At 42.9% G+C, this 17,313-nt stretch overlaps 1 protein-coding gene across 8 annotated transcripts in view; it reads right to left on the bottom strand.

The window, feature by feature from the left end:
- The window catches only part of SUSD6 (sushi domain containing 6), an 84,394-nt gene that overhangs the window by 33,188 nt on the left and 33,893 nt on the right, over positions 1 to 17,313 (bottom strand). For 7 of the 8 annotated variants that reach the window (XM_071558185.1, XM_071558187.1, XM_071558184.1 and 4 more), the window contains 2 exons: positions 16,891 to 17,079; positions 12,518 to 12,547 (listed from right to left, as the gene is read on the bottom strand). In XM_071558185.1, coding sequence (XP_071414286.1) covers positions 12,518 to 12,547; positions 16,891 to 17,011 — 151 coding nt within the window. In that variant the 5' untranslated portion in view covers positions 17,012 to 17,079. The remainder of the gene's footprint in view (positions 1 to 12,517; positions 12,548 to 16,890; positions 17,080 to 17,313) is intronic. The other variant, XM_071558192.1, reaches the window with a different exon arrangement.

Raw genomic sequence — 17,313 nt, 5'->3', positions numbered from 1 at the left:
CCTGCTGCTCTGGAAGGACACAGATCCCACACCACCCTGCAAAAACCACACAGCCAGGCCTAGACTCCTTTCTACAGTTACTCCACAGGGAAGAGAGAGCTACCCAACTGCACCTGTGTTTTCTTCTTAACAGCTGTACTTTTTGAAGTTCTCTCTTCTTGCTCTTTTTAAACACCACATCAGCAGTGAGAGTTACTGCAGTGGGTAGAACACACTTCAAAAAGAGAACTCCCCTGTAACAAGAGGCAATTTGTGATTATATACCTTCTTGTTCAGGGGCACATACTTCTGCCAATCACAGAAACTGCTTGCACTGAAAAGCAAAAGACATTCACAGCCTTGTTTTAACATAACTAAAGCAGTTTGAAAGTAAGAAGCTGTCATCATGTGGCAAGCAGAACAACATGAACTATTATTACGTGTTCTGAAGACCACTGCTTGGAAACTTCTAGTCCCAGTCTACCACATTTACTGGCAACAGATTTCCAGTCCAGACTCTGCAAAAAGCTCCCAGGAAAGTAGTTTTCCCATAATGCTCCATTCTGAGATGAGGTCATGTGGCTGCAGGTACAAAATTAGGACATTAAGTGACTTGCACTCCTTGGTAAAAGTGGTCAAAAGAAAGGATCGTGGCAATGGGAACATAACATGGAAATCCCCTTGCAGAATCACAGTCTACTAGACTGTAGTGAGTTCCTGCACAGACAGAGCTGTACTGCAGTCAAGACCTCCAGGGCTGCAGTGGTCTTTAGGACAGGAAGGATGGGTTTGCAAGAGGTGCTCCTTGGACAAGTACACACAGCTACTTCTGCCCTATGGCATCTGTACTGGTGACAGTCAGGGGCCATGCTTGTTCCATGGCTGAGCAGCTGATGAGACTGACCAAACATGGCATGTTGCTTTCACACATTCCTCTTGATGACTTGACAAAAAGGATCCCTTAGGAAACCACAAGAAAGTGCCTCACCATTGCTGCATGAAACTGCTTTATTCAGCATACTATTTTCTAATAAATTGTGCTCTGGGGGACACTCACACTGGGGCTCCTGCTAATGGTGAAGACAATAGAAGAGCCTGTTGCTTACTGGGAACACTGGGAATACATCCTTCCAGGCAGAACTGCAGTTAGACAATTAAGCTTCCCTTCCTCAGTATTCAGGGCCTAGCCAGGTCTGCCAATGTCTGTTCTCATCACAGGGCTGGACAAACTGGTAATATGAAGCTCTCTTGTACTGCTGGTACACTTTTAGTACTGATAGTTAGTATTGCCTGGGGTTATATACCCACAAAGAGGAAAAGAAAAGGCCTATGGTACTACCTTGCCTACCTGAAACAATTCAGAAAAGGATGCCACCGCTACCATTTGTTTAAGGGAATGGATTTGTGTCTTCTTCCAAATGCTCCCTCAATCTGCTTACAGTCAAGTAACCTTTTGAGAAAACCAGCTTCAGTGACTCTTCATGGATTTCCAGTTGTTACTCAGTTATCTCACATTACTCAGTTTTCATGGGAATTTTACAGCTCTCCTTTAGTAATGTATTGCCTACAAATTTAAGCAGCAGAATACTAAATCCCTCTTTCAGATTGTAAACACATTAGGCAAAATTTTTATCAGTGTTTGTATGACTTGAGACATCCTCTCCCAACTGATTACCAGTGGGACCCAAGCACTTTGGAAAATTTCATTTGATGGTAAATGTGCCCAACATCAAGTCATTCCAGCAGATACCATCCTAATTTAAAGATGCAATGCTATTTTATTTTGCTATTTACTTGCTTAGCTGCTGTATCACTTTATAACAAACCATTCAAGCTGACAAAAGAACTAACAATTTAGTGGAATCTAAACTATATCATCAAGAAATGAGGAATTTGACACAAAGTTAATTGAAGGAAGACTTTTCTGGCATTCTCCCCCATCTCCTTTCTCCCATCTCATACACTCTTTCTGCTTGTTATACAGAATCCCATTACTCTGTGCAGTTATTTCCTTCCCATATTTGTCTCTATTTTACGCTGACAGGAACGAAAGAAAGAACAATTTTATTATAAGGATCTATTTGAAAGTCAGTATCTCACTTGCTTCCCCACATTTAGAATTGCATCTTATTGTCCTGGTTTCTCCCCTCTCAATACATCAGAGGCATATTAATTCAGTTCTCAACATCTACAGCCACAAAGCACTTCCAATGAGGGATACAGCAGTTAAGGTCTTATGTCTCCAATTATTTTTACTGTATTGCTTCTGCTTTTAAAATTTGCAGCCTTGTTAAAAGTACATTTGAAAAAAGCCACAAGTTTGCTACTAGCTATTTCCAAGTAATTAAAATTCATTAATCCAAACAGGGACCAAGGGAAATAAAACTACTTTCTCCTTCGTGCTTTTTCCCCTCCTCTTACTCCATAATAATTATAAATGCTCTTAACCCACTAAATATTATGACCAGCACTTATTCATTCTGGATTTTGCTGCCCTTATCTTTCTCTTGCAAGCCTTAAAACAGTAATTGCCCTGAAACTGGAAAGAATGAAAGAGTTCCCCCCCACAATAAACATAAAACTTGATAAGCCCCTCAAAAAACAGGCTGTTTGTTGTTTCTTGCATTTTTATTTTAGTTCTTAGATTTTTAGTTCACAGTATTTGGATTTACAATGTTACTTTTTCTCCAGCCTGCTTCTATCATAATACTGAATAATTCATTTCTATCATCACTACCACAAAAAGTGTTTCGAAAAGAAGATGCAGAAACTCACACATCGCAAAAGCATCCACACACACGTGCACAGTAGCAAGGTTTAACTACAAATCTAAAAGCCTGTGCAACTAGAGCTGGTTGCACAGCACCTCAATGACCAATTTCCTAAGGAGACAGCTGGCAGATTTGCATGGCTGTGTCTGCTGCTGCATTTGCAGAAACATAATAAAGACAGAGTGACCACAGCAGCAGCAGCGACTTCAAACTCTGTTACCCTGTGCTTTCTGTCCAGCACAGGGCACCCACATGTTCCACAGTGCAGGCTCAATTGAACATGTTTAAGACACTTCATCCTAGTTGAAATTTATAGACAGAAGTGTGCTCTACAGTAACAAGTAGATTAGAACAGACCTGGAGATTGGCAGTTAGAAATACACTAACAAGCACACACAGACCTTGTCAGCAGTCACAACACAGAGAAGTTAAGAGCCACCCTTTCTCAGCACACCAAACACCCAGTACTGTGTTTACAGAGGAAACTGCTTTTGCTCCTCCCTGATGCCCAGAGGGACAGCTCATCTATGGCTCAGGCCTGCTATCTCTCTCAGGAAGAGCTACAGCATTTCTTCCAGCCAGGCTCTACCTGTGTGTCCCCATGCAGGAGCTGTGAATCACCAGAGAAGGCCCAGCTCTCAGCAGTACCCAGTGCAAGGGACATCCATGATTCCATCAGCACTCCTTTGCAGAACCTCTTGGTGAGGGGTTCACCTCTGTCAACATGTAGGAAAAATCCTCAAAGATTAAGGCCTGTGAACACTTCAACCCCACACATACAATAATGTCTCCTCAAAACACAACCTTCCCTTCCTATTCAACACTACAATGCCTACAGCAATAGCAGTACCTCTTTAGATGTTGCTTCAGGTAACCACAGTGTCTTCGGCTGCACACCCTCCAACTGTGCTCAGTCAAGCCAAGGGCCTCTTGTAATGGACCCTGTGGGTCAGCTAATAATTTTATTGCTCAGACATGGTTGGAGAGGCTGCATAAAACATTCTTGTCTCTCTCTGGTAGGCAAACAAGACAAATCCCTTTGTTCTCTTGTCTCAGGGACCAGACAACCAATCTGCCTGGCCTGACCTGCCATTTCTACAGCTAGTGGAACTGGAGAGGAGATAGCAAACACAGGGATTTTCCACTACAGTCCAGCATATCTAGAGACTTTAACACAAGTTTCCAGCACAAGTAGCATCAGAAAGACAAAGTGAACTTGGTAAAAAATGATCAACTGAATCGTGATCAGAGGTTAGGGAGAGAGAGTAAGAGAGTCAGGAGTTAAGTTTCACCACAGCATTTTTGTTGCTAAACAAGACCTTGTAAGAATGTAGTAATTTTTCCCAAGGAATTAGCCCTGAAATCCTGTGCCTGGGCACCAAAAGGGATTTTCGGCACAACAAGAGGTGTGGAAGGCAGATGACGAATAGGATGCATGTGGTCCCCATTTCCCTTGATTGAAATACACTGGACAAACTAGTATAATGACCTCCTTCCTGTAAACATGACTTCAGGATACTTCTCTAGCATACAGCTGTGTTCCCAATACAGATCCTTTAACTTTTCCATCAGGAAATTCTCAGGCACTCACTCCAAATCAGCTAGAAAGAATGCTATCAGCCACAACCTCATATCTGCCAGCCCGCATTTAAGGCAATAAACAACCAGCTTCCTCACAAAAACAACTGACTTTTAACGTGGCATGGATGCCTTCGGCAACCCTTCTGGATGCACAGGCGGGGGGGGGGGGGGGGGGGGGGGGGGGGGGGGGGGGGGAGAGGAGGATATGCAGGGATAACCAGAAAGCAGCTTTACAAGCCAAAACACCCCCCCCTCTCAGAACCTGGGGGTTGTGGTAATCCCCTTTTTGAAATGCTAATGTCATTACAACCATAGCAGCAGAAGACAAGCGGTGGGGCCCGGAGGGGCCTGGGTGACAGAGCCTTCGCTGTGCCCTTACACAGATGATTTAAGCTGGGCCTTTTGTAACTCTCCTACCCCAAGCGCCCTCCCCAGCATCATGCTTGACAGGAGCTGCAGCTGCCATCCGACCCTCCCGAGGAGCAGGGGTGCAAAGATCAAGCTGATGAATTCACGCGTGCAGGGCTGGGGCTGGTGGCTTGTGTTATCCCAACGTGCACACCAGGACAAAGATGGGCTTGGGGAAGACCTGAAAAAAGACAAAGCTGCTCTCCCTACCGCTAAACAATTGCAAAGAGTAAAAATCATTACAGCTGATCATTAAACTGCGCACAACAAATATCGGTATAGGAGAGCACAGCTCAAAGAAACTAATCAACCTAAACACATCTATCCTTACCACCCCAGGAAGCAGCTCAGCCTCAGGGAGGAATCCCTCTCTTGGAGAAAGCTGCTCCAAAGGGACAGAGAGCAGTCAACTTGCCTGGCAAAAGCAACTGGAACTAGTTGCTGTGGAGAGATGAGAGACCAGACCGGACACCACAAGTTTCATCCTGCCACCACAAGCTATCTTACAACTGACAGATGGTTACCAGAGGGCTTTGTAGCTTTTTTTTCAATTCAGTGTTCAGTTTTCATTGCCTGACACCAGTCAGGGAATCGACTGGGAAAACCAACTTCAAGTAATGATTCTGTTGTAAATACTACAGGATTTACTGCAATAGTGTTTCCTGCAACTTACCACTTCCTACCATCTCCCAGAGAACCTCCCCCTACATGTGAAAAAGGAGAAATAAATCAAGCTAAGTTTTACACCAACATACTAACTGGAAAAGCAAACTACAGACTGAAATATATCCCATTCAGAAACACTGCTGCACTTACAGCAATTCCCACTTCACCATGAGATTGGATGAAGCTACTCTAACACCACAAAGTCAATCAAAGGAAGTGATTGTCCCACTGTGCTCTGCACTGGGGCAGCCTCACCTTGAATACTGTGTGCAGGTTTGGAGACCAGAATATAAAGAAGACATCAAGCTAGTAAAGAACGTCCAAAGGAGGGCCATGAGGATGGTGAGGGGTCTGGAAGGGAAGCCATATGAAAAGCAGCTGAAGTCATTTGGCCTGTTCAGCCTGGGGAAGAGACTGAGCGAGACCTCATGAGGATAAACAGAGGGGAAAGTACCAATCTCAAGGAAACAACATCAAGCTATGTCATGGGAGGTTTAGGTTGGATATCAGGAAAAGGCTCTTCACCCAGAGGGTGGTTAGACACTGGAACAGGTTCCCCAGGGAAGTGATCATAGCACTAAGCCTGTCTGTGTTCAAGAAGCGTTTGGACAACACTCTCAGGCACATGGTGTGGCTCTTGGTATCCTGCACAGGGCCAGGAGTTGGTTGGACTTGATGATCCTGACAGATCCTTTCCAGCTCACATATTCTATGAAATAATACATGAGAGCCCAAAATTCCTCCTCTGGAAAAGAAACCTTACAAGTTCAGTCATCCCACTGATGCCTAGGTGTTTGAACTTCTACTTATAAAGAAGCATCTGCATGTAATGAGGAGGCCAGCCTCTAGTGTCATAGAAAGAAGAAAGGTCACTCTGGAAAAAGAGATGTATTTGGTTTCATTTGTGCACGGTGCACATGGCAAGCAGCTTTGAAATGCTGGTTTCAGTGGCAGCATTTTTAAAAGAAAACCACAAAAGCTCCAGTTCTGTGGCCACTCTCCCCTGGTGCTAACTAACTGAAGTCAGGAGAAAAATTTCCTCCATCCGAAGCAACTATTAAAGTCAAGAGTCCAGTGGATGGAAACAGACTTAATGATAAGATGCTTCCCTGCTGTCAGAGGATGTAGAACAGACATTAATTTTCATCCTCTGAAATCTCTCCACGGCAGCTGATGCAGCCAAGCATGAAATACTCCTGACCCGCCACAGACAAGTGGCCAGAGGTATACAGTAAAATAGTTACAGATTTGTTCCCCTTGACTGCAGTCAGAGAATGAATCTCTTCACACTATCCCTAATTAGCAGCTTACACCAGTCCCTTTTTGTTTTACTAACAGCAAGAATCAAGGATGCTAAAAGCAGCCCTACCTGTGTACCACATGACACTCTGCAATGTTCCCTTTCCCCAACGCTGTCATACCACTGCCTGCTTAAGGACTCAACTCGTACATAGGGTCAGCTCATGAGTCAGAAAGACCTGGTTGAAATGAAACCAAACATGACCAAGGTAAAACTGACAGGAAAAATAAAGGGGGGGGATAGGGGGGTGGACACAAAACACAAAAACAGTGCTCTGAAAAGGTGCTTCAGCCCTGAGGAGTCTCCACAACTGGAGGCATGTGCCAAAAGGCAGTCAGTTCTCCAGGGTGCTAAGCAGGGACAGAACTTCTCACAGGAGCTCACCTCTTTCAGCACAGCACCCACACTGCACTTCAGTGTGTTCACCCACCAGAGGCATGGCCTTACGCCAGCAGACAGTGATCTGGCCCCCACTGCACACACATCCTCTCCCACAGAGGAGAAGTGTGCCAAGTGCCTGACTGCCAGTCTTGTGATCTGCCTGTATTTGCTTCACTACTGCTCCAGTCACAAAACTGAACAAGGATCCTGTACCAGTAGAGCTCAGCTCTCTCAACACTGTACATCTCCCTCAAGTATTCCAAAAGTGGAGTCTAGCTTACTAAATGCTATGGAAGAAACAGTCACCATCAAAGCACAAGCTATCAACTTAAAATTTTGAGAAGTAAATGCAAGTAAAGAGAGGCAAAGTGGGAAGGCTCAAAGATCAATCCTGCTTTGGGGTAAGGGCAATAACATTTCCAGCAAGACTAGCTTGTTTGGAATGGCAATGAAGCAGAGGAATAAAACAATAAAATTGGAAAAACAAACTTTTCACATTCATGGGTTTCATTAATACTTACACTCAAAGGCAAATATCACAGCTTTGTGATTATGTTCAGATTTTTCAGCTTACATATAAAAAATTAGTAACTTCCTCATTTGAGAGAAAAGTGACAGTTGAACCTAAACACTCATATGGTGAACCCTTTATCTTTTCTTAGTATTTTATAAACTAAGTTAATTAAACCCAAGGAAGTGTTTGTAATATAACCTGAATGTTGTTCTCCAGGAGCATTCAACTGTTACTTTTGCTAGGGAAAGCAAAACGAGTGACAGAATGGAAGCTTTACAACAATACTGAGCACTACAGTTACTCTACACACTTTGCCTATGCAAAAGAGGAGTAAAGCTGTGCTGCAGCATCATGTGTGGCTCAGCTCAACTCTTACAGCACTGGTCCTTTTCAAGAAGCCCATCAACAGACCTACAACTTGAACTACCTGAGACAGGTTACACAGCAGGGGTATCCCCAGGTCTCTGAGTTCCAAAGATGGCTCCTCTGAAGATAAAAGTGCAACGGGCCCAGGGGAACTGCTACAAATCCACATTTCTCCCCTGCCAGCCAGAGATAAATCAATAGCTGTGAGTTTTGTATGACACATTAGAAGCACATTCCTAAAGGCCTCTGCAGCATCAGTTAAGTTTCCTGGAGATAAATCTCTAGGATGTTGGTGGTCCAGAATAAAGGCAGCACCCAAAGTCCCTAACCCTCTCTAATATAATTTCACTTCACCCCTACAGCGACACACAGACCCCACCATCAACAAGAAGTGTCGACCAGGGTCAAGCAGCTTTAATAGGCTTATCTTTACAAAAAGGGTTCCCCTATAGTGGGTGAAACAGCCAAACAGATGCAGGATGGGGGGAAGAGCAAAGCAGCTTTTAACTATAAAACCAAATACACTAAGACAAGCAGAACTTTGAGAGTCAGATACTACTCTACACATGGCAACAATTTCCACTTGAAATTCCTCCCTGTATCTTCTTTCACGCACAACTGCTATATGGCCTTTCACAGTTTCTCAGGCCTCAGATCACCATCCATGATATTAGAGCACTTATAGACAGGCACAGTCAGTGCTCCAGTAACTGCCATCTTCACCCTGTTCTTCAGACTTCTGCACTGAAGCTTCAGGCCCTGGAGGGAACACACACTTTGTAACCCTAAAGTTCCAAAACTCTGTCAGTGTCTCACTACTCAGCCCTGTTGCATATAGAAAAGCCTCAAAACCTTGATGCGTTAAAGGCATCCTCCCTACAGAACCCTTAAAAATAAACATACACACACATATATAAACATACATATACCTATATATATGTATATAAAACTATATATATACACACATATATACATTTTTTTCTACTAGAGTCTTCCCTTCCAAGGCCATACTATTCTCATCCATTCTGATCTGCTTGCATAACTAAAATACTACCACACTACCTGCTTTTAGGATTTGCACTTAACCACCAAGCCACTAATTGGCTTTTCAAACCACCAGGATATTTTTCACAACTCCACCTCTGGAAACATTCACCACTCCTGTTCCCCTGTTCTCCTTCCTAGAATATTATTCTCTACCAATCCTAATTCACCTTCAGTCTATTCTACCATCTTCCTACAAATTTCCATATGCTTCTAGTCCTTTTCTATGCCTGCAGACTCTCCAGATAGATCCCATTCCTTCAAAATATTCTAGTTCTACCTAAACCAGAAAAACTTCACTTGTTGTCTCATCAGCTGACACCTCTGCTGAAAAAGAAGCAAAGGAAAAAATTTGCCTAAACAACAAAATTGATAAGATCACAAAAAAGTTTAATTCTCTTTCTGATGGAAAGTTTTATGAGTGCCTATGGGTATGTCTAAGACAAAATTATTTACACATCTCGTTCTCAGAAAATGAATACTCTTTCTAGCCAGAAAAGCAGCAGTAGCCTCTAACTTTCTAGTTGTGACTCTGCTTGTGTCATGGTTTACCATGTTTCTTCCCTGGCTGTAGGCTGAGAACTGACAACATCCACTAGAGATGCTTATCTCACGCTACAGCAAGGTAACATTTTTCAAGTATGACATACTTCTCCCTTTACTGACAAATAAAATATGTATCTCAATAGCAGTAGCAGCAACGTTTGTTTCTGCCCTCAAACAATAACGATTTTTCCCAGTTGAATTTTAAGACTGGCTAGACTTAGAATGCTGAGCCCACAAAATTTCAAGATGCTCTTTTGTTCCCCTACTGTTGTTCTGCTGACACTGAAATGCTTCTTATTATGCCGAGTGGATAAACACACTCACCCTTGCATTCACAGCATTGGTCCTATAGAGAAAGAACACAGGAGGCATCTCCATCCAGCACCAGCCACACCAAGGTACACAAGCAAGGAGAGAGCACCCCACAACCTCTTGAGAACAGGCAGAGTCTTCTCAGCACAGAAGGTCCTCTCCCTCTTCCATAAGAGAAACATCACTGTAACAGGCCGGGCCAAAAGCTCACTTTATTCTTCAAGAGTTTAGCAACAAGCCCCCTCTAGCTCAATCCACCCAGCAAATCCTGTAACTCATCTAAGCAGCCCCATACCTAAAGGGTTACTTCAAATCCCTTCAACATCTGGAAGCAAGAAACCTACAGTCCTCCAATGCAACACTGCAGAAGCAGAGCCTCAGGGGAATTCCTGTTTGCAGAGGAAGATAAGCAGTCCCCAGAAGTTTCAGTTCACTAAAAGCAAAGTGTGTTTTTAGATGCAGATCAGCACACACAGATAAGTAGGTACAACTTGTTGAGACAATGCCATAATCCTGTCACTGGGTTCCAATTACTCTCAGAAAGGTACAAACAGCTTGCTGTTCAAGAGCCTTTAGTATCCTATTTTCACTCCTGACTATCAGCAGCTTGTTACCAGCTGTGTTTTAGGAACTGTCATCTGGACACAGATTGCTGGGTTTAATACAGAGCCTTCACAGATTTACCCACAAAAGCTGAAGACTCAACAGCCTACAGCTTCCCACCTTGCCCTACCACTTGTTTCTTCCTCATCACCCATGTCAGCATGAGGACATATCCACAGCTTTACACACCACACACCAGCTACCCCAGCAGTATTCAGCACAGGCTGATGTTTGCCACAGTCCCAGAGCAGATGTAACTCTTGCTCTGCCATCTCTGCTGCAGAGTCAGTAACAGTTGGTGGCATAAACAAGAGGTGGTCACTGCTTGTGGTGCTACAGCTAAACATAAGGGCTGGAGAAGCAATAGCAGACATGGGTTAGACAGATAAAACACATTCCATAGATCCTAAAAACATAATGCCTCAGTTCCAATGATAACTAATGGAGGCATCAAAAGCAACAGAAGTAGGAAAAGAATGGTCAATTGGCAGAAAGTGACAGCAAGCAAACCTTCCTCTATCCCACTGCAGAACTTTTCCCATGACATTAGGAACAAACTCAAAGTCTTCCTAAATTATTGGTTTAAGCAGATAAGGAGGAAGGCCTCAGTGAAAGAAGGAAGCATAAGACAAATGTCTGCATCTTCAATCTTGCAGGCAGCAGTCAAAGGACACCAGGATGGTGATGAGTGACCTCATCACTGTCTATAACTACCTGAAGGGAAGTTATAGCCAGGTGGGGGCTGGTCTCTTCTCCCAGGCACTCAGCAATAGGACAAGGGGGCACGGGCTTAAGCTCTGCCAGGGGACATTTAAGTTGGAGATCAGAAAAAATTCTTTACAGAGAGAGTAATCAGGCATTGGAATGGGCTGCCCAGAGAGGTGGTGGATTCACCATCCCTAGAGATTTTTAAACGCAGATTGGACGTGGCGCTGAGTGCCATGATCTAGTAAATGGACTAGAGTTGGACCAAGGGTTGGACTCTATGATCTTGGAGGTCTTTTCCAACTCAATCGATTCTATGATTCTATGAGTCAGAACCTGGACTGTAGTTCACAAGTAGTTCCTCTTGAACAAATGATGTTCAGCATCCCTCCTACTTCTTTACACAACGAAGCTCCTAGCAGTTTCCATCATTCTCAGTCTAAACCAAAAAGCTATGGTAATTGGACTAGACAACTCTTGAGGGTTTTCCAAAACCAGCTTATTTTCCTGCAAGCAATCATGGCCAAAAATTCAAAGTCCCTTAATACTACATGTGTGTGATACCACTCTTTCTCTCAGGAGTAAAATTCAGGCACTGGAGAAAAATCAATGATTCAGAGGATTCGATCGGCTCTTAACTCCCATTTTCTAAAGACCAAAATTTGATAGGTGTTAAAATCTCCCTATTTCCTTCCCACACCTTTAAATTCCTCATTATGAACCCATTCCCCTCAGAGTTCATTCCTGCATTTTTTTCTTTTTTTGAGGAGGAGGGAAAGTTCAGACCAAACAGAACAAATCTCCTTCCAAAGTTGCATACACCCATAACATGGACACTGGAAATATTTTAGACTTCTTCCGATCACATGAAACAACAGGTTAGCAGGAGTATCCACTGGAATAGACCAAGAATCGCAGTGTGTGATGACATACTCACTTTTCCTGATTAAAGGAAACAAAACTTTTTTCTTTGCCTCAGCCTATCCTGCCTGTCCTCTCAGTACTCTACTGGCCTCAAAAACTCTCACAAGCAGCATCTCCCTCCATTTTAATGAAATATTTATTCCGATTTATTTTCTTGAGCCATTGTAAGTAAAAGCTACAGAAAGCACAGCGATTCCTTCAAGCACAGTGCAACATATGAAGCTGATCTCCCTCTCAAACTGAGGGCAGCCACCCCTCCCAAGTACATGGGTCAAAGATGGAAATGGGACACAGAGATGAATCTCAGCCTATCCAACACAAAGTATAATGGAAATCCTTGCTCACAGCCACTTACATTAACCTGTAAAATATCACGCTCATTTCTCACAGTACAGCAGTGAATATAAGTTTACTCACATGCAGGTCCTTTGGATTTTCTGAGCCAATCTAGGACAGACAAAAGGAAAATTCAGGATTATTATTTTGCTCTCATGGCTTAAACCAGCAGTTAGCTAAGCATCACAAAGATTTAATTCATCCTTCAACTACCAGAACTGGTTAAAATTAAAGAAGTTATGTGGCTTCTTGAGATTCCTATTACTCCCTTCAAGGCAGATAGTTAAATAACACTGCCTGTATCAGTGTGGTAGCAGTGTGAATATTATTATTTGAATAGTCTAATTCTAGGCCTTGCTGTTGTTCTGCAGTTCCTCAACATGCTTTTCCATACCACTCTGCTCTTATTAAGCTCTCCAAAGTGACTGGAAAGAGGAATTGCACCTGAAAATGCTCCCCATTCTCTCCGTGGAGAACACCATACTGCTTTGGGCTGACCCTGTAATTTCTCCAAACCCACACTTATATGAAGCACACAAGTTAGAAACGTGATCTGTTCACACATGACACCTCCCCACGTTTCTGTCTGGCCATCCAGTGCTGTAGTGTCCTTGTTTTCATGACCATTGAATTCGCCCCTAGCTGTATTAATGCCTTCCTTTCAGCTGCATGATCAGAGACAAAGAAAACCTCTGCTTTGCACAGATTCCCAGAGAATAGGAACAAGTCTGAATCTGCTCAAAGACTGGAGTGTGCTCTAACAAGCTGTTCTATGCAACGCAAACAAATACCAGCAGTATCCAAGAGCTGCTGTGAAGAATAACCTTGGCACTGAAAAGACCTTAGAACAGCAAGCAGCAGATTGGCTGCATTTGCGTCAGACACAACACACAGGAACAAAGTCGTTTCAGTTCATTCAAGCTCAGTTTATGACTTTCACAGCAAACCTAAAAATTAAAGAGCTAACTGTGCAGTCAACAAAAATCAGGCTGTGTCTAAACTGTAAATGGACTTAAGAGTCACTAAGCCTGCATTACTGTTATTTTTTAAAGATTAATATTTAAACTCTTTCCTTTATGGGTATCGATATTTTCTTAATTCAGGATGTTTAATACTTTAACCAACCCATTTACTTGCATTTTGCAGGACCAGGTGATTTTATTATCAATAATGAAGGGTCCAACCTACGTTTTGATAGATTTCTGACAGAGCTGGTTATGCATCCAAGAGAGATTACACCATTTGGAACATAAATCATAGGAAGCATTCAGAACTTTAGAGACTAAATGTTAAAATTTAATGAACAACTTCATCTGATCCACTGTCATTCTTCCAAAAATAGCCAGGCCAGACATATATCTCATTGGGAATAAGATATAAACACAAGGCCTGTGAGAGTTTGAGAATAACCTTAAGGGACAGAGGCAGGAGGGAGGTGGGGAGGGGCGGGGAGGAATTTTTTTTTAAAAATCACAGCAACAAAGAATGGAGAAGCATTATCTGTGGAAATGCAGGCAAAAAGGTTGTCACTGCGCCTGTAACACTTAAAATTTCACCATCTCTATCTACTAAGCATCCTGGCTGTTAGCTACATTCCAGATGAACCCTCAAAAAAACCAGAAAAGGCAGGTGAAGAACTAAGCCTCAGTATTACTGAGAAGTTTTTCAAGCCTCCTTGCCTGCTCATTCTTTCAGTATTTCCCCCAAATAATTTTGGAGAACTTGACAGACAGGGACGAAAGATACAATAGTGATAAAGCTCAAAATATTTCTGAACAGCACTTAAGTTTCTATAAATCCTTCTCTTCTGACATAGCTTCACTGCTTGCCCATCACCAAATGCTGCATTTGTTTTGTGTTAAAATATATGCAGCAGTTACTTTTATATTTGTGGATACCTTCCCGTGAAAAGGAAGTAGTTTCCCCAAATTTTGCAGTGTGTTCAGTGACTAAGCAACTTATGGCACTTGAGGATATTAGGATAGATTGCTTGAGACAAAGTGGTGAGGATTTTTCTTAAAAATCCATGCATAAATAAAATCAGTTCATTATCAGAGGACAGAGCAGATGCTTGCTGACTGAAAATGAGTGCCCTCTGCATTAACCACACAGCAAAGAGAACACGTTCCTGCCCAGATCATGAATGTATCTCTAAGCTTCCTGGAACTCAAGCAATAGAATTTCTAATCAGCAAAATTATTGCAATACAATATTTAGTTTTATAACATAAGATCACAAGTTCTGGTTTCTCACTCAGAGCTGAGCCAGCCATTGTCTCCATGCTTGTCTATCTTTTTATGAGAACATTCTGCAGCTTTTGTAGCAATTCTGAGCATGTCACATTGGCCCCACATTCAAGATAGGCATTATTGCCAAGAGATTTAATACAATCTCTTGCTTCATGTTAACATTGCTTTGCTCTGCTTGCTCTGAATGACTCTGCTATGTAAAGTACTAAAGTGAGGATGGCAGGGTGGCTGGGGGACAAAGATGAGGGAGAGATGATTTTCCAAGTGCCTCAACAGTACTCTTTGTTTCTCCATCTGGCTCTGGGCTGCTCATTAATGTTACTCATGGCTGGCGAGCTGCTGCAGGTGCAGCTCTGCGGGCCGTGACGCATTGCTGAGCGCCCCATCCCTCCCAGCAACTGGCGCTGGGGTTGCTGCCTCCCAGCCTCAGAAAACCCATACATGGAAACACTCCCTCAGCAAGCCCTTCCCTGGGACTTTTTCCCCCGCAAGTCTTGCCCCCCTCCATTTTCTCACTTCTCCTGCAGGAAGTGGTTCATGCCTGGCCACTATAATCCTATTTAGCTGATGATCTGTCTTGATCAGTTCACCAAGGAAACACAAGGAAGAATAACTCTCAGGTCTTCTGACATGCTTAACTAGTGCTTTTGTAATATGACCAGATGCCTCAAAAATTATATTAAGAAGGCTTGCCAATTGTGGCAGCGTTTCCCCACCCAGGAGCCACATGTAGCACAAGGTATTTGCATACTGATTACAGACTCTACTGAAGGTGCTGCAGCACGTACTGGGAGATGTGGAGGGTTCACTCCAGCCCCAGGCTTGGAGGCATATCTGACAGGCCTACACCTGAAGTGAGGCAGAGACACCAGCACCAACAACAGCATGGCTAGAAAAAAGAACAAGGGTAGATCAGATCCAAAAAGACCTTGTGCCTTTGCTACTCTCACAAACTGTTCATGCCAATTTGTCACTCTCCCAGGTGTGTCTCTCCCATCCCTCAACACTACAAAGCCAAAATCAGGCCAGTAAGACACACAAGTCTGGGATATCTGACTGCAGCAGCCTCTCCCTTCCAGCTCAAAGATTCAGAAATACTTAAAAGAAATCAACAACCTCCAGCACTTTTCAGCACCAGCAGACTTTTCCATACAGGATCACCTCAACTTTGAGTGCATCTGGCAGTTGACATTTATTCTGCTCTACCACACAGAGGCCAATTCAATCTTCACTGGTGTTGAAGAGTGTTGGTCATGCAACCTTTTCAGGTGTCATGATATATCAAATAAATAAGACCTTTTAGAGTTACATCAAGAACTGAGGTTTTCTTCTCAAAGTCAAGCTATTGTTCCACGTTGTAACAGCTGCAGAAGTCAAATCTATGTGCCTTTTGGGGTATGTAAGAGCACACAAGGTTATTCCTTCCATCTCATGCCACCTGTGACCTGTGTACAGACAGAATAAATCATGGCTGGCCTGAGGAAAAAAAAGGCATACCTTAGGATATACTGGTAAATGAGCACACACTTCATATCATGTACTACCTTTCAAGTATCCAGTATATTTTCTTCTTTCACTCATTTCTAAAACTCATCCCTGATGACATTTTACATATCATCCCATTCCAGTGCTATTTACACTTTTCACAACACTTAACCATCAGAGGAACACCAAGAATTTAGAAAGAGAAGACACACTTAAGCTGAAAAGAGGATCTAATAGAAGGGTGCAGGTAGCAGGTATTGAGGTGTCAGAAGATTGCACACAAGGAAACATGAAACATCGATCAGCTGTGCAAAGAGCTGAATCAGCCTCTGCTTCTACTGCTTCACATAAGCAGTTGCTACAGGGCACACAGATAACACTGCCTACATGAGAATCTCACTCAACCTAAACATGGTCTGTGCTCTTGAGATGGTCCCAGTGCCCCCAGCTACAGTGAAGGGATGAGAATAGAAGGGGAAAAAAGACATGGGAATCAAAACTACGGGATACAGGACATGCATTTCCTTACTAATATGCAAGACTTGTTCAGTTCAGACACTACATTCTGCTTAACAAGTAGTGATGGAATTTTTTCCTGTGAGTACTGAAAGATGTGTACAAATGTACCAACCACCACCAGCTTTCCCATAAACAACATAAGGCCATCTTTATACTTATATGTCTCCCCACCCCTGCAGCATATAGAGAGGTTTCACTTACCTGTGGCCTGTGCTTCCAAGATAAAGGTACCAAAGAGAACTAGCAGACGAAATAACCCATGGCTAGTCAAGGCAAGAGATGATCCTGTGTTGCTTTTTGGTGCTACCATTCCATGGCACATCTTTTACCCACCAAAGTTTCTTTTTAAAAAAAAATTCTGAAAGATCTGGTTGATCAGAGCACCTTGGTCTACAAAAAACAAAGAAAAGCAAGAAACAGTAAGCATTGAGCCAAACACCTACAATACCTGGAGAGGGAAAAGGGAAATTTAGAAACAAAAAGCAACCTTTTACATGTTCTAGCACTTAGGAATCTTATCAAGTATTCACAGTTCATAAGGTAACAGGAGCAGGAAAGAATCTTCTACACAGGAAATACTAAAAGGAGCTGCATTATAGACTATGACTTTTTACTTACCCTCTA

This window comes from Pithys albifrons, chromosome 6, assembly GCF_047495875.1.
Source record: "Pithys albifrons albifrons isolate INPA30051 chromosome 6, PitAlb_v1, whole genome shotgun sequence".
Lineage (NCBI taxonomy): Eukaryota > Metazoa > Chordata > Aves > Passeriformes > Thamnophilidae > Pithys > Pithys albifrons.
The sequence above is the reverse complement of the archived record's forward strand: the minus strand, read 5'-3'. Positions and strand labels throughout refer to the sequence as shown.